Source organism: Globicephala melas, chromosome 11 (assembly GCF_963455315.2).
Source record: "Globicephala melas chromosome 11, mGloMel1.2, whole genome shotgun sequence".
Taxonomy (NCBI): Eukaryota; Metazoa; Chordata; class Mammalia; order Artiodactyla; family Delphinidae; genus Globicephala; species Globicephala melas.
The window spans coordinates 64,804,108-64,823,173 of record NC_083324.2 but is presented as its reverse complement, the minus strand read 5'-3'; the positions used below and the strand labels follow the sequence as shown (position 1 = coordinate 64,823,173).

Sequence of the window (19,066 nt, the reverse complement as noted above, 5' to 3'; positions counted from 1 at the left end):
CAAATCAGGGACTTCATTATTAAGGAAGAAGAAGACATACTGGAGGACAAGTAGATGCTTCCAGGCCATTACACCTCCCTCCCTACCCCTAGGAAAGACTTCAGTTTTGAATCTTATATCATCAGACTATATTATTCTTCAAGGATTTTGGCTCCTGGCTCATGATTCTGTGGCATGCTCCTGTCCTAATTCTTAGTGATTCCTTATCCAAACTCTTCCAATGCCCAGCCTCTCCGTTTGTTGCCATGCACTCCTCTCCCCTGTGGTCTTGTCCTCTACTTTCCCTGTGCCACTAGATTCCATCATCACTCTGTCATAACTGACACACACACACCCCCAAGAATTTCCATCACATCTCTACCACTCTCTAACCCAGCTCACTCCCTTTCAAAGTTTCCACAGGGACTAGAGATAACACAATACTGCACACCTAGTAGGTGCTTGTCAATGAGATGGCTCCACCAAGCACCAGCTGTGTGACCTTAGACAAGTTACTTAACTTCTCTGAGCCACAGACATGAAAGTGTGCTGTGAGAATAAATTGAAAGCACTGGGCACAGTGCCTGGCACATGGTAGGAGTCATTATTGATCAGCATCATAGTCACTGGTGGTAGCAAATCTTCGTCTTCTGAAAGTAGATTTAATTTTAGAAAACAACTAAAATTCAGGTGGAATTGAGTCTGGTGACTATTGCCAGTGATCGAGCTGAGAAATGTCATTTTTAGACCAAAACAAAGCGTAATTATAAAGCCACAAGCTTGTTTTTCTTTGTGGCTTGGTGTTCTGATGTCAGATCAGAAGGTATCAGAAGTTATGTGTGTTCCTGATCTGAATCTTATCCCTAAACTCACCCTCATTTTCACCAAAATCTTGACAGCCAATCCTAAACCCACCCACCCCTGGCCCAAATCTAAACATTGACACCGCCTCTAATTTTCCCACACATGCTCACCACTTTGGCCCCTACCAAAACTCTGAAGTTCCTTTTTATTCTTTTCTGAGTTCCACTTTGCTACTTTCTGTTCCTATCATGATCTGGACCCAGACTAACTCTCAAAGGACTCAAAAAACATGTCATTGCATCCAAAGTGTACAAAATTTGAATACATTCTCCTCAAAAGTAACTAAGTAGGGGGCTTCCCTGGTGGTGCAGCGGTTGAGAATCTGCCTGCCAATGCAGGGGACGCGGGTTCGAGCCCTGGTCTGGGAGGATCCCACATGCCGCCGAGCAGCTAGGCCCGTGAGCCACAACTGCTGAGCCTGCGCATCTGGAGCCTGTGATCCGCAGCAAGAGAGGCCGCAACAGTGAGAGGCCCGCACACCGCGATGAAGAGTGGCCCCCGCTCGCCACAACTAGAGAAAGCCCTCGCACAGAAACGAAGACCCAACACAGCCAAAAAAAAATGAATAAATAAATATTAAAAAAAAAAAAAAGTAACTAAGTAGGGACTTCCCTGGTGGCCAGTGGTAAAGAATCCGCCTTGCAATGCAGGGGGCGAGGGTTAGATCCCTGGTCAGGGAACTAAGATCTCACGTGCTGCGAGGCAACTAAGCCCGCGTGCCACAGCTACTGAGCTCGCCCACCTCAACTAGAGCCTGCCTGCTGCAAACTACAGAGTCCATGCACTCTGGAGCCTGCGTACCACAACTAGATTACAGAAAACCTGCCGCCCAACTAAGAGCCCACGTGCTGCAGCGAAAGATCCCCACGTGCCGCAACTAAGACCTGATGCAGCCAAAAAATAATAAAAATTAAAAAAAAAAAGTAACTAAGTAAATGTGAAACTTTTTAACTAAAATTATTTTTCATGTATGTTTTGAGAAGTGACTTTTCTTCTTATATATTCAAAATTATGTATTAAAATTTAAAGGGAAATATAGTTTACACTTAATAAATATCCAAAATTAATCAAATTTAAATGGTTTTTAGAAATTTTAATTCCATCTTATTAAACACTTTTAGAAAAACTGAACTGTTCTCAAAATAGCATCCAACTAGTTGCCAACATGAAGAATTGCTACCATGCTTCACACGTCATGTCCAGACCTACATATGCACAAGTTTAAGTCACGTGAATTGTTCAATACTGTACAGTGTTCCTCAGCTGCCATGTGCAACTGTTATGAAGACAGTGCTGATTCATGAGACCCTTCAGAACATGAAAAGAAACAAGTAAATGGACACTTTGTTATGCAAGTATCTGTGATATCCATGCAACCCGAGAGGAGAGATATGAGAACTGCATTTACCTTTTCTTTCACTTAAAAGCTTCTGCTGCTCAAATCTTCCCCGCAGCTCCAAAGCAGGGTCCATCTCTGGCATTGGCCGAAGCTCAACCGACACGCCTCCCACAGGCCGGTGCAGGAATCTTTGTTCTGAGAACAGTGGGCAAGAGATGTGGAGCAGTGTTCCCTGGGGCCTGAACAGTGTTAGAACGGGGATGTTTACGTTTACAGCCTGCTGAGCGCCAGGCACCCTGTGGTTCTTGGCATGGATTTGTTTGGGGGTGGACATTCTCCAGAACCCTCTGAAGGGCGGTTCTTAGGCAGGGTCACTCTTGTCCTGGTCGAGGGGACCCCACTGCTCCATGGTGCCGTGTTCTTTGCTGCTTGGAAACATTTGGCATAAGCTGTGCCTTTTACCTGGAACATTCTCTTTCCTAGTCTTTGAAATCCTTCAGGTCTCAGTTTAAAATTTCACTTCTCAGACAGCCTCATCTGTTCTCTATATCCAGACTGCCCCCCCACCCAGCCCCGCTATTCTCACGGAACCCAGTTCTTTCCCTTCTTGGAATTTATTACAATTAATAATAATGAGAGCATTATAACTAATTTGTTTATTTATGGCTTTACCATCTGTCTTTCTCACAAGAATGGAAGCTCCATGAGGGCAGGGACCACATCTTTTTGTCCATTACTGTATAACCAGTACTGTTTGGCACAGAGTCAGTGCCCAGGAAATACTTGTTGACTGACTCGCAGCTGTGAGTTTCCTTACCTTTCATAACAGGGTTTTAGTGTCTGCCTTATAAATATCATCATGAGGGTGGAGAGAGAATGGGAACAAGGGCCTCATGCACGGTAGGTGGTCAATAAATGCTATTATGATTATTACACATTCAGAGTCAGATGAGGACCAAAGAATCTTGGAGGTTGGGACTTGAGGGCTATCTAGGGTTGGATGGGTTTCATGTAATAGGGATTCCAGGAGGGAGCAGCTTGAACAAAGGCATGAAGGAGAGAAAGTATAAAGGAAATAAGTAAACCTATGGGGCTGGATGGAGAGTAGGGTATGAGACAGCCCTGTAGTTAGAAAGGCAGATTGGGACCAGATCAGGGAGAGCCTTGAATGCCAACTCAGCACACTTAATCTTGATCGTAGGGACCCAATGACAATTTTTGAGCAAAGGTGTCAACAGAAGAAGTGGTATTTTAGGAAGATTAATTATGGCGCATCTGAATCAGGTGGACCAAGGAAGTGGCGAAAGACAAAAAGACTGTTTCATTCAAATTCCATCTCTAATCGTTTCGACTGTATAAAATATAAAAGGGTTGAGAACAAAAGCTCTGACAGGAGACAGAGCTGGTTTTCATCTGGCTGATACTGAGCAGGTCACTTCACCTCCCTGGGCCTCAGTTTCTCCACCTATAAAATGGAGATAATAATCTCTACCTCGCCTATCTCATTGGACTCTTGTCCAGTGAAAATCACATGAAATAAGGAATTCCCTGGTAGTCCAGTGGTTAGGACTCGGCGCTTTCACTGCCGAGGCCCAGGTTCAATCCCTGCTCCAGGAACTAAGATCCCGCAAGCCGCACAGCCAAAAAAAAGAAAAACTGTGCTCATTAATTCACACATGAAAAAAATGAACCCCAATCATGTGTCAAGTTGTGCTGTAAATGCTGAGGAGACAGAGATGGAGCTGAAGTGCTCTGAAAAGGAGCACATAATTACCAATTTTTGAGCGCTCACTGTTTGCAACTTTCCATCTGTCATCTCACTTAATCTGCACAACATCCCTACTAGGTCAGTGCTTTATCAAACCCACTTGATAAATGAGGAAATGGAGGCCCAGAGAGGTTAAATCTGTCACCCAAGGATATTCACCTCTTAAGCGGCAGAGCTTAGAGCTTGGGCTCAGGACTGACCCATGCCTGACACAGCTGCCTCCCTCCTAGTCCTAGACCTTTGAATACATCTGCCTGTTTCCAACCTCTAGGTCTCTGTCTTGCTGTTCCCTTTCCAGGTATAGCCCATCCCACTTTTTTTTTTTTTCCTTTTTTCTTTTCTTTTTTTTTTCTTTTTGGCTGCAGAACTCCCCTCGCCTTTTTGAGTTTCAAGTTTTAGATCAGGTTTCAGGAAGCCTCTAGGACCCCCAATAGGGTCCCTCTTCTGGGCTTCCTCTGCACTTAGCCAAACCTCTCCCATGATATTAATCACATCAACACTACATCCCTTGTCTCTAAACTCTTAAAAAATCATGTTCCTGGGAATTCCCTGGTGGTCCAGTGGTTAAGCCTCCACGCTCTCACTGCTGACGGCCCGGGCTTGATCCCTGGTTGGGGAACTGAGATCCCACGAGCTGCAAGGTGAGCCAAAAAAAAAAAGTTCCTTATCAGTAAAAAGATATTTAGGTGGACACCCAGAATATAGGCATGTTTCTTTATAAAGTATATACACATGCATCTATCAATCCATATACGTTAAATATTAGTAAATCCTAGTTTTTATTTTTTTAATGAAAAAGAAAGATAAATACAGGATCTGATGTCATATTTTCTTCCCATGCCCCATTTACCACCAACAAATTATCAAATCAGCATCTCTAAGCCAAAGTTCAGGGCGCGGGAGGACCTGGTACAGTGATGCCATCCTTTGGGCCGCTGAGGATCTGAGTTTTCAGCCTCTTCCCTCAGTGGGCCAGGCAGGGGGATGGGTTCCAGGAAGGAGCACCTCCCACAGTGCTGCCACCCTCTTGAGCCAGCAGGAGGTGGGGGTGAAGCTGAGCCCGGATTAGCTGGGGCCCTCAGGGAAGCTTCTAGGGCTGCAGGGTGGCCAGAGCAGGGACTGTGGATAGGTGCAGGCACCATGCCGCTGCAGGACGACACCCTCCGAGAGGTGTGGGCCTCAGACAGGTGTGGAAAGCCCTCACCTCATCCTACCTGAACCCTGATGGGGGGGCCAGATGGAGGGTTTGGGGAGGGGCAGGAAAAGGGGAGGGAGACAGACTGATTCCTTTGCTACCCTCAGCGGGCATGAGGAGGAAGGCCAGAGCCCGGAGGTCCCGCAGCGTACCAAGCAGGTATGTCACCCCCGCTTGGAGAAGAGACAGAAAGAGCCCCCCACGCAGCGTAGGGGGTCTGAGAGTGGGGAGGGTCCCACTCAGCAGCCTCTGGGGCTTGTTGCTTCCCTGGAGGTTTTTGTTTTGTTTTGTTTTTGCACGAAGGGGGTGTTTGGGGGTATGGGGTGTCCAGGAGAGGAACTTGGGCTTTGGGGCATTGGAGGTGGCCGTGGTACACGGGAGGGGGTCATTCTTCCTCACCCCAGGAAAGGGTGCAGTTCCCCTCCCAATAATCTGCGGTTATTTCTGGCGGCTCAAGGGATTAGAGAGTGATAGGCAGCCCTCAGAGCCCCCCTTTCCTTCCCCTCCCTCCTCTTGACCCCCACCCTGCAGCGACAGAAGTTGAGGAAGAAGAAGACAGAAGCCCCAGAGTCCCCCTGCCCCACGGAATCCAAGCCCCAGAGACCTGGAGGCATGCGGAAGGCTGGGCCCCGGGGCGCCCCCCCGGGTGAGGGTCACGGGAGGGAACGACCGCGGGCGAGGGTGTCCTTGAGTCTGGGAAACACCCCTGGGAGCAGGGGCGTGGGAGGGGGGTGTAATTGGAGGGGGAAGCGGCGGAGCGGACTTGGGGTTGAGCTGGGGGTTAGGAGGAGTGTAGGGATGATAAAAGCTGGGAGAGGGATGTCCAAGGTGGAAACAGAGCCCCAGAGAGACCCCAGGGTGAGGAGCCCGAGGGGTAGTGGGCGCCGTTGGAGGTCCCGCCTGACCTGCGCATCTCGGCTCAGCGGGACGGAGGAGGAGCCCGCGGGAGGAGCCCTCCCGGGAGCCCGCCGAGGCCCGGGAGCTGCAGACTGTCTACGCCAAGTTCCTCAGGGACCCTGAGGCCAAGAAGCGCGACCCCCGGGAGACCTTCCTGATAGCCCGCGCCCCAGACGCGGAGGACGGTGAGAGAGCGCCAGAAGGAAGGGGGCAACTGGAGAGGAGGAGGGAAGGGGCTGGACAGGAACAGCAGATGGAGAGAGGCAGACAACTCGGAAAAACCGCGTCCACGTCCCTGGCTTCGTCTTTGAGCCAGGAAAACCTTTATTCTCGTGTTCTTTCCCATTGTCGGGAGGGGGAAACCGAGGCATATTGAGGTTAAGAGTTTTGCCTTAAACTGCAGCTTCCCTGGTGATCCGCTGGGTAAGACTCCACCCTCCCAATGCAGGGGCCCCAAGTTCCATCCCTGGTCGGGGAAATAGATCCCACATGCATGCCGCAACTAAAGACCCCCGCATGCCACAAGGAAGATCCTGCGAGCTGCAACTAAGACCCGGCACAGCCAACAAAAATTAAAAATAAATAAATATTTAAACAAACAAACAAAAAAACCCCTGCAGCTAGGGGCCGGAGGTAGCTCAGACGGGTCTGGCTAGAAGTTAGAAATAGCAACAGACCAGGACAGGGAGAAGCAGTGCAGGTGTCTTTTAGAAGGGGCAGAGAAGGGGAAACTGAAAGACCCCAGGAGAGTGTGTGAGGAGCTGAGGGTACCAGAGAGAGAGGAAGGACATGCAGAGAACGGCGTTTTCCCAGAACAGGATTGCCAAGCCCCCAGCATCCCCCCAACTCCAGCTCTCTCTCCTGACTTGTAGACCTTGGAAGACTGGAGTCACTCCCTTCTTTGAGGAAGGTGCCGAAACTCCTTTCTTCCTCCTGTTTCTGTTCCAGAAGGGGAGCCTCCTACCCCCAGCTCCTTCACCGCCTCCCAGCAATCTGGAAGGACTGGGCTCCCCACATAATGGGGCCCACCCCAGTCCCTGTTATGAGCAGTTTTTACCTGCAGGGGAGGAGGAGGAGGAAGAGGACGAGGAGGAGGAGGAAGAGGACAAGGAGGAGAAGGAAAAGAAAGAGAAAATCCGTCTGCCTCCCAAGAAGCCCCCCAAAGAGAAGGCTTCTGCAGACATCAAGGAAAGGAAGGCCAAAGCCCAGGGTCCGAAGGGTGGGTGTTGAGGGTCCAGAGGGGGTAAAGACACACAAAACTAGCCCCACCCCTGGGGGGCCTGGTGTCTCATGGATACGCAGGAGTTGAGACATCAAAAAGCTCCCCAGATGGGCTTCCCTGGTGGTGCAGTGGTTGAGAGTCCGCCTGCCGATGCAGGGGACACGGGTTCGTGCCCCAGTCCAGGAGGATCCCACATGCTGCGGAGCAGCTGGGCCCGTGAGCCATGGCCGCTGAGCCTGCGCGTCTGGAGCCTGTGCTCCACAATGGGAGAGGCCACAACAGTGAGAGGCCCGTGTACCGCAAAAAAAAAAAAAAGCTCCCCAGTGCCTGGACCCAAGAGTTTTTCCCTTTGGTGGTTTCTTCCCTCCGATGGTCCTTAAATCAATATGTGTTCCCTCCACCATCCCCCCAACCCCCTGCCCAGGGTGCTCTGTGAGCCAGGAAGGGCAGAGGATTTTAGTTTTCTTTGTGATTTTTTTTTTAACTCAAGATGAATTATTTTTATAATTTTTACAAAAGTATCAAAGTGATTATAGTAAAAAATCAATCAGTGAATAAATGCTGTGATAGCTCCCTGGCTGGGGCACCTTGCCCCATGGGTACTGGGGTCTGGTCTACATGTGGACATGTAGCTAGGACCTTGGGCCTCTTGGAGGGGCGGGGAGGACTGTCTGTAGCACTGACCACAGGAGGTTTTCTGGAGGAGATGGGGTGGGAGCTGGGATTCAGAGGCTCGGTTAGGAGGCCTGGCATTCATCCATTCATTCATTCATTAACTACTTATTAAACTCCTGGTGTTCATCCAGTCCTTTTTGGACTCAGGGTTAAAAACAAGACAAGCAGAAGGTGCTCTGGGCCTCCCTGGGGACTGAAGGAACAATGAGTGGATTGGAAGGTGGCTCTTCTTTGTCTAACTCCCACCCTCCATTTCCAGAGGACCTGGGAAGCCCTGTCCCCCCACTGAAACCTCTGCGGATTAAGAAGAAGGAGGCATCAGCAGGGGAAGGGACCAAGATGAGAAAGATGAAGAAGAAAGGTGAGCCTGGTCTGTGGAGGAACAAGGGACTCTGGGTGAGGCGGGGGGTGTGACCTCTTCACATCCACACACACAGGGTCTGGGGAGGCCGACAAGGGAAGCTCAGTGAGCCCGACCAGAGTGAGGAAGAAGACACCGGCAGCCATGTTTCTGGTTGGGGGCGATGACCCTGGGGAAAAAGCTCTGAAGAAGAAAGGTAGGTGGCAGTGGCCTCTGGTGTCAGGACATCCAGAGGCAGTCGTGGGTGTGGAAGGAGGGATGCAGAATAGGGTGAGGAGTAGGGGTTCTAAAGTCAAAGACTTGGTATATGTATGGATTATTCGCTTTGCTGTATAGCAGAAACTGACACAGCAGTGTAAAGCAACTATACTCCAATAAAAAATAATAATAAAGTCAGAAGACTGGGGGCATCTTGACCCCCACTTTAATAGCTGTGTGGCCTCAGGCAGTGTCTTAGCTTTTCTGAGGCTATTACTTTCTTTTCTTTCCTTTTTTTAATTTAGTTATTTTATTTATTTATTATTTTTGGCTGCATTGGGTCTTCATTGCTGCGCACGGGCTTCTCATTGCAGTAGCTTCTCTTGTTGCGGAGCATGGGCTCTAGGCACGCAGGCTTCAGTAGTTGTGGCTCGTGGGCTCTAGAGCGCAGGCTCAGTAGTTGTGGTGCATGGGCTTGGCTGCTCCGCGGCATGTGGGATCTTCCCGGACCGGGGCTCGAACCCGTGTCCCCTGCATTGGCAGGCGGATTCTTAACCACTGCGCCACCAGGGAAGCCCTATTACTTTCTGATAATAGTGAAAGGGGGTTGCTCTCTTGTGGTTGTGGGAGGGGTCCAAGTGAGGCGTGGGTGTTGGACGTACCTTGCAAAACAAGATGGGTTCCGCCAGGGTAAGGGGTTAACAGACTTGCTCCCCTACAATGCTCAGGCACTCCCAAAGACTCAGAAGAGGAGAAGGAGGAGGAGGAGGAAGAGGTGGCAGCTGTGGTGACCAAGAACAGCAATCAGAAGGGCAAAGCAAAAGGAAAAGGCAAAAAGGTTGGAGCCCAGACGGGAGAGGGTGAGGTCCCTCCAGGGAGCAGTGGCAGGGGCCTGGGCTTGGGGGACCTGAGTGTGGGACCTCGTGGGCTGGGACCATGGAGTCATTTGGGGTTAGAATCTTAGCTGCCTCTCTGGTGACAGGATATGAGGACAAAGGGAACCAGGTTTGTGAGAACAGAAGAGGCAGTTGTGGGGTCACCAGGCTGGGACTGGCCACCCAGGGGCCTTATGTCACCCGCTCTGAGCCCTCCCCCCTGCAGCCTAACTATCAGACACAGCCGGAGATGCTCTCATGGCCCCCACATGAGAGCCACACATTTTCTGTACCAGGGAGGTGGAGCCCAGGCAGACAGACATATGCATGCACATCCCTGGGCACACTGACTGACTGACAGCCAGCTGTAGTTGAGCTATTACTTATTTTTTTTGTGGTACGCGGGCCTCTCACTGTTGTGGCCTCTCCCATTGCGGAGCACAGGCTCCGGACGTGCAGGCTCACGGGCCTAGCCGCTCCGCGGCATGTGGGATCTTCCCGGACCGGGGCATGAACCCATGTCCCCTGCATCAGCAGGCGGACTCTCAACCACTGCACCACCAGGGAAGCCCTATGACGTTTTTTAAATTGGGGTATGGTTGCTTTACAATGTTGTGTTAGTTTCTGCTATACAGCAAAGTGCATCAGCTATATGCATAATATATCCCTTCTTTTTTGGATTTCCTTCCCATTTAGGTCACCACAGAGCATTATGTAGAGTTCCCTGTGCTATACAGCAGGTTTTCATTAGTTATCTATTTTATACATATTAGTGCATATACGTCAATCCCAATCTCCCAATTCTTCCCACCTCCCCACCCATCCACCCCATACTTGAGTTTTTAAAATAGTTCCACTCTGCTGCTCTGAGATACTGCTCAGAGTGCTTTCTGCTCTCCCACCCAGGCCCTCCCAACCTTCCAGCAACCAAAGGGTTAACACTGGCCATCAGAGGCCTCCAGGATGTCTTCCAGTCCTACCAGTGTCCACTCTGACGGTGCAGTCTCCATGGGCAGAACACGTTGTTAAATATTTCCAATACAGCCCCCACTCACAAACAGGACTCAGGTACCAACATGCACAGGCAGGAGTAAGCGGGAGAGAGAGGTCGAACTGGAAAGAGAAAGTGATGAAAGTCTTCGAGAAACAGGTTTCCATGAGTGGAGAGATCATCCTGAGGGCAGGGCCTGGGGGTATCTTAGTTTGTGGGTTTATTCCTTTGTACAGGGGTGGTCAGGTCTTGGGGGACTGATTCACATTAGCCAAGATCACCAGAAACTGATATATAACTGAAAGGCCAGCTTATTGTCTTCCAGAAAGAATATAACTGCAGTACAGCCTTTAATATAGTAGGCCAAAATCCACCTCTGTAGAAATGTTTGAATGAGTCTGGCTTTCCCAACATCACGTTCCAAACATAGTCTTGGATTTCCCAAGTTTCTTCTAGAGCAGCCTAGAGCGAAGAAGAGATGCCACTTACCTGGAGGCTAAGGGCCTGCTCCCTAACACCAGCCTCACTTCACACACAGTGCAAACCTGCCCTCAGCAAAAATGGGCAACCTCAGCACATCAGGGCTTCTTAGTGACTCCCAGACAGCATTTATACCTGAAATGCACACACCCAGGTGGCAGTCCCTTGTCTCCCCAGCTGGGAAACTTGGGGTTAGAGTCTTGGTTCCCCCTCTTGTGAGGGACAGAACATGATAGCAAAAGGCACTAGGTTTGTAAGAACAGAAGGGGCAATGGTAGGGTGGTCACTAGGCCACCCTAGGGCCTAATGCAACCACATAGTTATTAAAAGTTTTTCAAAGAGCAAAATGAACTTATTTATTCATTCATTGTATTGACTATGTATTGCTATATAACAACCACCCGAAAACTTAAAATGACAATTTATTTTCTTAATTTCTGTGACTCAGAAATCTAGGAGTGGCTTAGCAGGGGTAGTTGGGACTCAGGGTCTCCTGTGAGGTTGCAGTCGAGATGTCAACTGGGGCTGTGGTCATTCTTAAAGTTTGACTGGAAATGGAGGATCCACTTCTAAAATGGTGCACTGTCATGACTGTTGGCTGGAGGTCTCTCCAGAGGCTGCTTGACTCTCCTTAAGACATGGCAGCCAACTTGCCCCAGAGCCCAAGAGTGGCCCAAGAGATACAGCAAGGCAGAAGCTGTAATATCTTTTATGACCTAGCCTTAGAAGTGACCATCCATCACTTCTGCCATATCCTATTGGTCACAAAGACCAACGCTGATACAGTGTGGGAAGGGTCTACACACGGCATAAATACCAGGAGGTGGGGAGCATCGGGGGCCATGTTGGAGGTTGGCTGCTACATTCATTGAGTATTTACCGCCTGCTATAATTATAGTGGTAGCTGACACTTCTATAACGCCATGTGTTTAGAACACAGCAATCCACACCTTCAGCCTCACCTCAGTTCACCCCCCGAGAGCATCTGTATGATGGAAGGTCTTTCTAAAGGCTCTGGGTTTAACAGCATTCAAAGCCCAGCTTCACCTCTTACTATGTGAACTTGGACAAGTTATTTAAGCTCTCTGAGCCTCAGCTTCTTCACCTGTATAATGGAACAACTACCTCAGTAGCTACTGATAAGAGGAATGAGTTAATATTTGGAAAGTGCTTAGAATAATTCCTGGCACATTGGTAGACTTTCTATGAGTGTCTGTTAAATATATAAACTAAGTTCTGTCCCAGGTATCCACCCCAACCCTACATACTTCTCAGATGAAAAAACTGAGTCACAGTGTGGTTAAAACTTAACAACCATGACAGACAGTGGTGGAACCAGGATTTGAACCCAGGCTGTCTGGCTCCAAAGCCTGGGCTCATAACCACAAGCTAAACAAAATAGTAATAAAGCACAAAGCTCCCCAGAGCCTCCTAACACGGCCTGGTGAGCTGCTGGGGGAGGGGCCGGCTGCACTCTAACAGCCTCCGTTCTCTCCCCAAACAGAAAACGGTGAGTTGTCCTGCCTGCCCTGCCTGCATCCCGGCACTGGGGACCTGCTGAGGGCCGGGAAGCTAGTGCTCTGGGGCTGATGCACCCTCTGCCCCCACCCAGAAGGAGGAGAGGGCCCCATCCCCACCCGTGGAAGTGGACGAACCCCAGGAGTTCGTGCTTCGGCCTGCCCCCCAGGGCCAGACGGTCCGCTGCCGGCTGACCCGGGACAAGAAGGGCATGGACCGGGGCCTGTATCCCTCCTACTTCCTGCACCTGGACACAGAGAAGAAGGTGGGTTGGAGAGAGGTGGCAGCCAGTGGGACGGAGAGTGGAGGGGCCAGGACCCAGACTGAGGGAGAGTCTAGAGCCAAAGTGCAGTGGGGCGAGGGCTGCGGGGCAAATGGGCCTTCTCTTTCCCCGGGTGCACCTCCTTCCTCCAGTGCACCTCCTTCCTCCAGCGCATCTCTGTGACCCCTCTCCCCAGGTGTTCCTCCTGGCTGGCAGGAAACGGAAACGGAGCAAGACAGCCAATTACCTCATCTCCAGTGACCCCACCAATCTGTCCCGAGGAGGGGAGAATTTCATCGGGAAGCTGAGGTGGGGCTGGGAAGCTCAGTGGCCAGTCACCTCTGTCCCCTTGTGCCTGCCAGAGTGCCCACCACATCGGACACTGTGGAATTGTCCCCTGGCCCAGGGCTTCTCACACTTTGACAGGCATAGATCACTTGGGGGTCTTGTTAAAATGGTTCAGTGGGCGGAGTTCCCTGGTGGCTTAGTAGTTAGGATTCTGGGCTTTCACTGCCGTGGCCCAGGTTCAATCCCTGGTCTGTGTAACTGAGATCCTGCCCCCCCCAAAAAAGGTTCAGTGGGTCTGGGCAAGGAGTGAGGTTCTGCATTTCTAAGAAGCACCCAGGTGATGCCCACACTGCTGGTCCAGAGACCTCACTTGGAGTAGGACATAAGGTCCATGGGACAGGGATTATGCCTGTCTTGTTCATGGTTGAATTCCTAGCACGTGGCACATAGTAGCTATTCAATAAATATTTACCAACTGAACGGACGAATAAATATTCAGCACCTACGCTGTGCTATGTCTCTCCATATAGCTCATTCAATCCTCACCACAAATCTGAGAGGTGAAGGGAAAGTGAACCCCCAAGTCAAGCCTTATTTCTTTAATTTATTTATTTAACAAACACTTATGTAAGGCCTACCTATGTGTTAGGTGTATTTCTAAGTAACTTCCAAATATTAATCCATTCAATCCTCTTATCAACCAAATGGGGTAAATACTGTTATCATGCCCATTTTACAGATGGGGAAGTTGAGACTAAGAGTTTAAGTAACTTGCCTGCGGTCATACAGCTAGCAAGAGACGGAGCTGAGATTTGAAAGCTTCCCAGTCTCCTTCTAGATCCAGCTTTTAAAAAGACTTCATGGCGGAAGCCAGGGGCAGGGGACCTGAATTGCTCCGGTCCTAATACACACCCATGCTTGAGTTAGGAAGCTCTCAAAGCTTGGCTGTGAGGGTCTGGGAGGAGGGGTGTGGACCTTCCTCAGCCCCGCCCCCAGCTCCACCCTGCTTGCAGGTCCAACCTCCTGGGGAACCGCTTTACCGTCTTTGACAATGGACAGAACCCGCACCGCGGAGGCAGCACGGATGTGGGGAGCCTTCGGCAGGAGCTGGCGGCTGTGATCTATGTGAGAGTCCCACCTGTCCCCCGCGGCAGGCAGGCCCCTCCTCTCGCCGGGGCCGGCCTAACGCGCATCTCCCTCCCAGGAAACCAACGTGCTGGGCTTCCGAGGTCCCCGGCGCATGACGGTCATCATTCCCGGCATGAATTCGGACAAGGAGAGGGTCCCCATTCGGCCCCGCAATGTGAGCCCCTTACCTCCCTGAAGCCCCTCCCAGAGGGTCCTGCTCCGTACTGACCTGCTTGTAACCCACTCCTGGGAAGCTGGGGGGCGGGGGGGGGGGGGTGCTCGGCCTGCCCAGTACCCAAACCCCTGAGCACACCCATCACCTGGTCACAAATCACCCTGTCACCCCATCACCCTGTCACAAATTCATTCTGGCAACTTGTGGAATTAATTCAATTCAGGGGTTTTTCACTGAATTCACCGAAACAAGCACAATAGGGGTTGTTTTGTTTTGCTTTGTTTTTTTCAGTTTACATCAAATCACTCATTCATATATTCATTCAACACACATACATTGAGTGCCAAGTATTAGTCTAGGCAACTGGAGACATCAGTGGACAAAACAAAGATCTGCACTCATGAAGCTGGCATTCTAGTGGAGGAAGGCAGACAGTAGACAATAATTGTGATACATAAGTAAATTGTGTAGTATGTTAGAAGGTGATAAGTACTGTGGGGAAAAAAGAAAAAGTCGAACAAGGGAAAGGAGATGAGGGGTGTGTGTGTGTGTGTAGGTTTCAATTTAAATACAGTGGTCAGAGTGAGCCTCACTGAGAAGATGAAATTTGAAGGAGATGAGGAGCAAGCCTGCAAATATCTGGGAAAAGAACATTCAGGCAGGGGGAGGAGACAGTGCAAAGGCCCTGAGGCAGGAGTGCCTGGTGGGTTGGAGAAGCAGGTCAGAGAGGTGACAGTGAGGGGCAGATGAGTCTGTATAACTGGTTTTTACTCAGAGAAACAGGAAGCTATATCAGGGTTTTGAGGAAAGGAGTGATATGATTGACATATTTTAAAAAGCAAAGGCTGTTTGTTTTGTGTGTGTGTGTGTGTGTGAGGGGTAGGGTAAGATGGAGAGATGGCCTGGAGAGAGGTGGCCTCCTTCAGTGTGTCAGTCCCACGCTCTGCTCCTTAGCACTGCAAGTTGGGTGAGCCCAGGATTTCAGAGACCGATGACTGGCATGGACACTCACAGTGATGTCACTTTACTCATTTGCAATGAAAAAGAATACTCCCATCAGCTGATCACACATCCCTCCCTGCCGGAAAGACACTGTAATCAGAGGCCTGGCCAACCCATGGGGCACAAGCCCTGGGAGGCTCCGGTCTTTAAGAGCTTGTGGGTTCCACAGTTGCTCCTTCCGTCCTGGAATAAACATATAAATCCTCCAGAGGCAGTGCCTCCCACGTGTGTTTGGGCTTGGTAAGAACTACCCAGTGCTGCTTTGTGTATCTCTTCATCATCTTACAGTTCATTCATTCCACAATCATTTATTAAAGCCAGGCACTGAAGATCCAAAATCAACACAAGAGTTACCATCAAAACAATATCTGATATTTATTGAGCATTTACTCTGTGCCAGGAACTGATCTAAATAACACTTCATGCACTATTAATCATTTAATCTTCACAAAACCCTGTTGTGAGGGAAACTGAGGCACAGAGCCATTAGTCAAATACTGTGCATGCTGTTAGGGTATCTAATTCTGTCCATAACAGTGCAGTGGGAGAAATGGTTAAGAGCAAGGTGTTATGGAAGCTCAGAGCTGACATCTAAATCAGACATGGGGTCAGGAAGGCTTCTTGGAGGATACGATCTTGAGCGGACTCATTCTAAGTCATGAACAGGTGACAAAGAAACTAAGGAAAGAAATATCTCAAGAGCACCATCACACAGATACTGCTCCTTCCTTCCAGAAACTCTTCCAGGACATTTTATTTTAACTACTCTTTACCTATACATCTCTCCAAGCTCAACTGTGAGCTTCTTGTAAGTCCTAGAACAGCTGGTTCATCCTTGTAATCGGTGCCAGCATATATGGCCGTTCCTAAGACCCCCTTGGGCACCAATGGCATCGAGCACCTCCTGTGTGCCACATGCTACTTTCCACTTTCCAACCCTCCACTTTGTCATTCCACAGCGAAGCCCATTCTCACAGATACACACCCTGCCCGTACGGACGCCACAGAGACCGCACATGCGCTCAAGGATACCCTGCATGGACGTTGACACCCAGGCTGCACACACACAAGGGCATGCACACGTCCCCAGCCACCCCTCCACCACCAGTCCTGAGATATCTCAGCCACCCCTAACTGTCCTCTCCCTAATACTGCCCCACCCGTGGCACCCCAGGCCAGCGACGGGCTGCTGGTGCGCTGGCAGAACAAGACACTGGAGAGCCTCATCGAGCTACACAACAAGCCCCCCGTCTGGAATGATGACAGTGGCTCCTACACCCTCAACTTCCAAGGCCGAGTCACCCAGGCTTCGGTCAAGAACTTCCAGATTGTCCACGCCGATGACCGTGAGTATCTGAGGACCCAAGCCAGGCTGTTCCCCACCACCTCCAAGACCTCAACCCTTACTCAAGTCTTTCCCCCACCCCCCATCTCTCTCTCCCTCTCCCTCTCTCTATGTAACACACACACACACACACACACACACACACAGAGGAGTGGAGCTGTCCTTTATCTCTGAAGCCAGAACATTCAGGAAGGTCACTCTCTCCTGTGGGGGCATTGACATTGTGCTCCCAGGAGCCTCATATATTCCAAGCAGGTGTCTTGGGGCTCACTGTTCCAGGCCGTCTTTCTAGCACTGACTAGAGCCTGGGGTAGATATTGGGGTATTCTGGGTAAGACTGTGTTGAAGGGACAGTTACGCTGCTGGAGCTTAAAAAACACTGATAGGGAGTTCCCTGGCGGTCCAGTGGTTGGGACTCAGCACTTCCACTGCCGGGGCCCTGGGTTCAATCCCTAGTCAGGGAATTAAGACCCCGCAAGCTGATAGTGCAAGCCACGTGACGCGTCCAAATAATAATAATAATAATAAATACAAATTTAAAAATAAAAAAGACTGATAGACCAACCCCCATGTGGCCAAGAAGGATGCTGAGGCTCAGAGAGGGCAGCACATTATCCAAAGTCTCTCAGCAACTCCAGGCGGTTACCCTGGCCCTCAAAATTTATTTCATAAACACGTAAACAGTGTTTATGTTTACTTAACACATGAGACTTTCTATGGACCAGGCACTGTTCTCAGGACTTCACAGATATTGAATCATTAAATCTTTTCAGGAATTCCCTGGTGGTCCAGTGGTTAGGATTCTGTGCTTTCACTGCCAAGGGCATGGGTTCAATCCCTGGTCGGGGAACTAAGATCTCCGCAAGCTGCACCGCCGAAAAAAAAAAATTAAATCTTTTCAGCAGCCCTGTGAGGAAGGTATTATTATTGTCCCTGTTTGGCAGAGGAGAAAACCGAGGCACAGCGAAGTTAAGTAACTCACACATACAGCTTGTGAGAGGCAGAGGTGGGATTAGAACCCAGGTAGTCTGGCTCCAGTGCCCAACCCCATGAGGATGGTTGCCTTTTAGGAGTAGGAAATATAAATCAAGCATTTCTATCGTTCTCTCTCCAGTGAGGTCAAAGGCCTGCCCTCGAAGAGTTAGGGAAACAAAATGTACCTTGAACACAATTAAGTAAAAATGTCCCCTGTTACAAGCCTTGGGGAGAGGTCCCCACTAGGGTGAAGGGGTTTGGATATGGAACGTTATCTCCCAAGGACTTTCCAGGTTCCCAGAATTGGTTAACATTGAGTGAGTTCCCTACCCCCACTCCATCCTAGGGATGTGCCCCCTGTGTCACCTGTCCTGAGGCCTTGAAAAACCGCTCTCCAGATCACATTTCTGGTGGAGCCTGGTCGGCCGAGGTTGGGGGTATTTTTAGCAACATCCTGTCCCTATGGATGCTGGGGGAGGTGTTGGGATTGAGGCTGGAAACCTGGGCCAGATATGGGATGGGGGCTGAGGGGACCACTGGATAAGGAGGGGAACCATGAGGCTGGTGGTCTAAGACAGGACTTGGGGTCTGGGGGTGGGAAGAAGAAGGAATGGGGCAAAGACCACAGAGGCGTTGGAAAGGAAGGATTCTAGGCTTAAGGAAGTTTGACCGGTTTCTCTAAGTGCGGGCTGGTCATATGCATAGCCCTGGGCAGCAGAAGGTAAGGCAGGGTCGCCGCCTTCAGGGGCTTACCGTGGCTGGTAAAGCTGTAGGCGAGTGGGGCTTGCTGGGCGAGATAAGAGGGTGGATGGACGGTGGGGTGAATAACTGAGAGGTGGCTAAGGACTGGGGCCCCAACGCAAGAGTGGGGGGACTTCCCTCAATGTTGAGGGCACTGTCTGCCAGGAGGGAGAACCCAAGAGGTCTCGGGCCGCCCCCCCTCCCCACCCCCGTCTGTGTCCATAGCCGACTACATCGTGCTGCAGTTCGGCCGCGTGGCCGAGGACGCCTTCACCCTAGACTACCGGTACCCGCTGTGCGCCCTGCAGGCCTTCGCCATTGCCCTCTCCAGTTTCGACGGGAAGCTGGCCTGCGAGTGACCCTAGTAGTCCTCAGCGCCCGCCAGGGTTGGGGAAAGGATTCAGTTTGGAGGCTTGAACGGTCCCTTCACCAGAGTCCCCACTGAAGACTCCTCCCTTGTCGGGGGCTGACCCCGCTGTCTCCGGGTGACCTCCATCCACTGCCCAGCCTGGCACAGGCGAGGCAGGGGAGGAGCTCACACGGCGGGTCGGACGGAGATGAAGAACATCTGGAGTTGGAGCCGCACATCTGGTCGCGGATCTAGCCTGCGCCGCTTCACCACCACCCCCGCCCGGCGCCCCAGTCACTTCCTGTCCAGGAGCAGTAGTCAGTGTTGTTTTAACCCCCTCTGGGACCGTACTAGGGCTCCAAGGAGGGGGGCGGGCTCCGAGGAGGGGGTAGGTGATGGGGAACGAAAACCGGGTACCCACATCCCCAATAAAGCTGCG

At 50.7% G+C, this 19,066-nt stretch overlaps 1 protein-coding gene and 2 long non-coding RNA genes across 6 annotated transcripts in view; 1 reads left to right on the top strand and 2 right to left on the bottom strand.

Moving 5' to 3' along the window:
- The window catches only part of LOC132598090 (uncharacterized), a 102,387-nt gene extending 99,716 nt beyond the window's left edge, over window positions 1-2,671 (bottom strand). For all 3 annotated transcript variants that reach the window (XR_009565792.1, XR_009565794.1, XR_009565793.1), the window contains exon 1: window positions 2,252-2,671. This is a non-coding gene — a long non-coding RNA (uncharacterized lncRNA). The remainder of the gene's footprint in view (window positions 1-2,251) is intronic.
- A 1,585-nt stretch (window positions 2,672-4,256) lies between these two features.
- Window positions 4,257-10,462, bottom strand: LOC132598166 (uncharacterized). The gene is made up of 2 exons (XR_009565978.1): window positions 10,354-10,462; window positions 4,257-4,584 (listed from the first exon to the last, which is right to left on the bottom strand). It is a non-coding gene; the product is annotated as an uncharacterized lncRNA (long non-coding RNA).
- On the top strand, window positions 5,091-19,040 carry TULP1 (TUB like protein 1). 2 transcript variants are annotated; one of them, XM_030870443.2, is made up of 14 exons: window positions 5,091-5,137; window positions 5,253-5,304; window positions 5,677-5,755; window positions 6,069-6,227; window positions 7,106-7,261; window positions 8,199-8,300; window positions 8,377-8,496; window positions 9,227-9,342; window positions 12,457-12,627; window positions 12,821-12,933; window positions 13,926-14,037; window positions 14,117-14,215; window positions 16,392-16,563; window positions 18,504-19,040. In XM_030870443.2, the coding sequence occupies exons 1-14, from the start codon at window positions 5,091-5,093 to the stop codon at window positions 18,635-18,637; spliced, it is 1,632 nt and encodes a 543-aa protein (XP_030726303.2). In that variant the 3' UTR covers window positions 18,638-19,040. The 2 variants fall into 2 exon arrangements, with proteins under 2 accessions (XP_030726303.2, XP_060164615.1); XM_060308632.1 differs by lacking the exon at window positions 6,069-6,227.
- Window positions 19,041-19,066: the final 26 nt, after the last annotated feature.

Excerpts from the sequence above, each read along its gene's own strand:
- TULP1 (XM_030870443.2), top strand. The coding sequence starts at position 5,091 with ATGCCGCTGCAGGACGACACCCTCCGAGAGGTGTGGGCCTCAGACAG. Across the intron at positions 6,228-7,105 it reads CGCCCCAGACGCGGAGGACG|GGGAGGAGGAGGAGGAAGAG; the intron begins GTGAGAGAGCGC and ends TTTTACCTGCAG. Across the intron at positions 14,038-14,116 it reads AGCTGGCGGCTGTGATCTAT|GAAACCAACGTGCTGGGCTT; the intron begins GTGAGAGTCCCA and ends TCTCCCTCCCAG.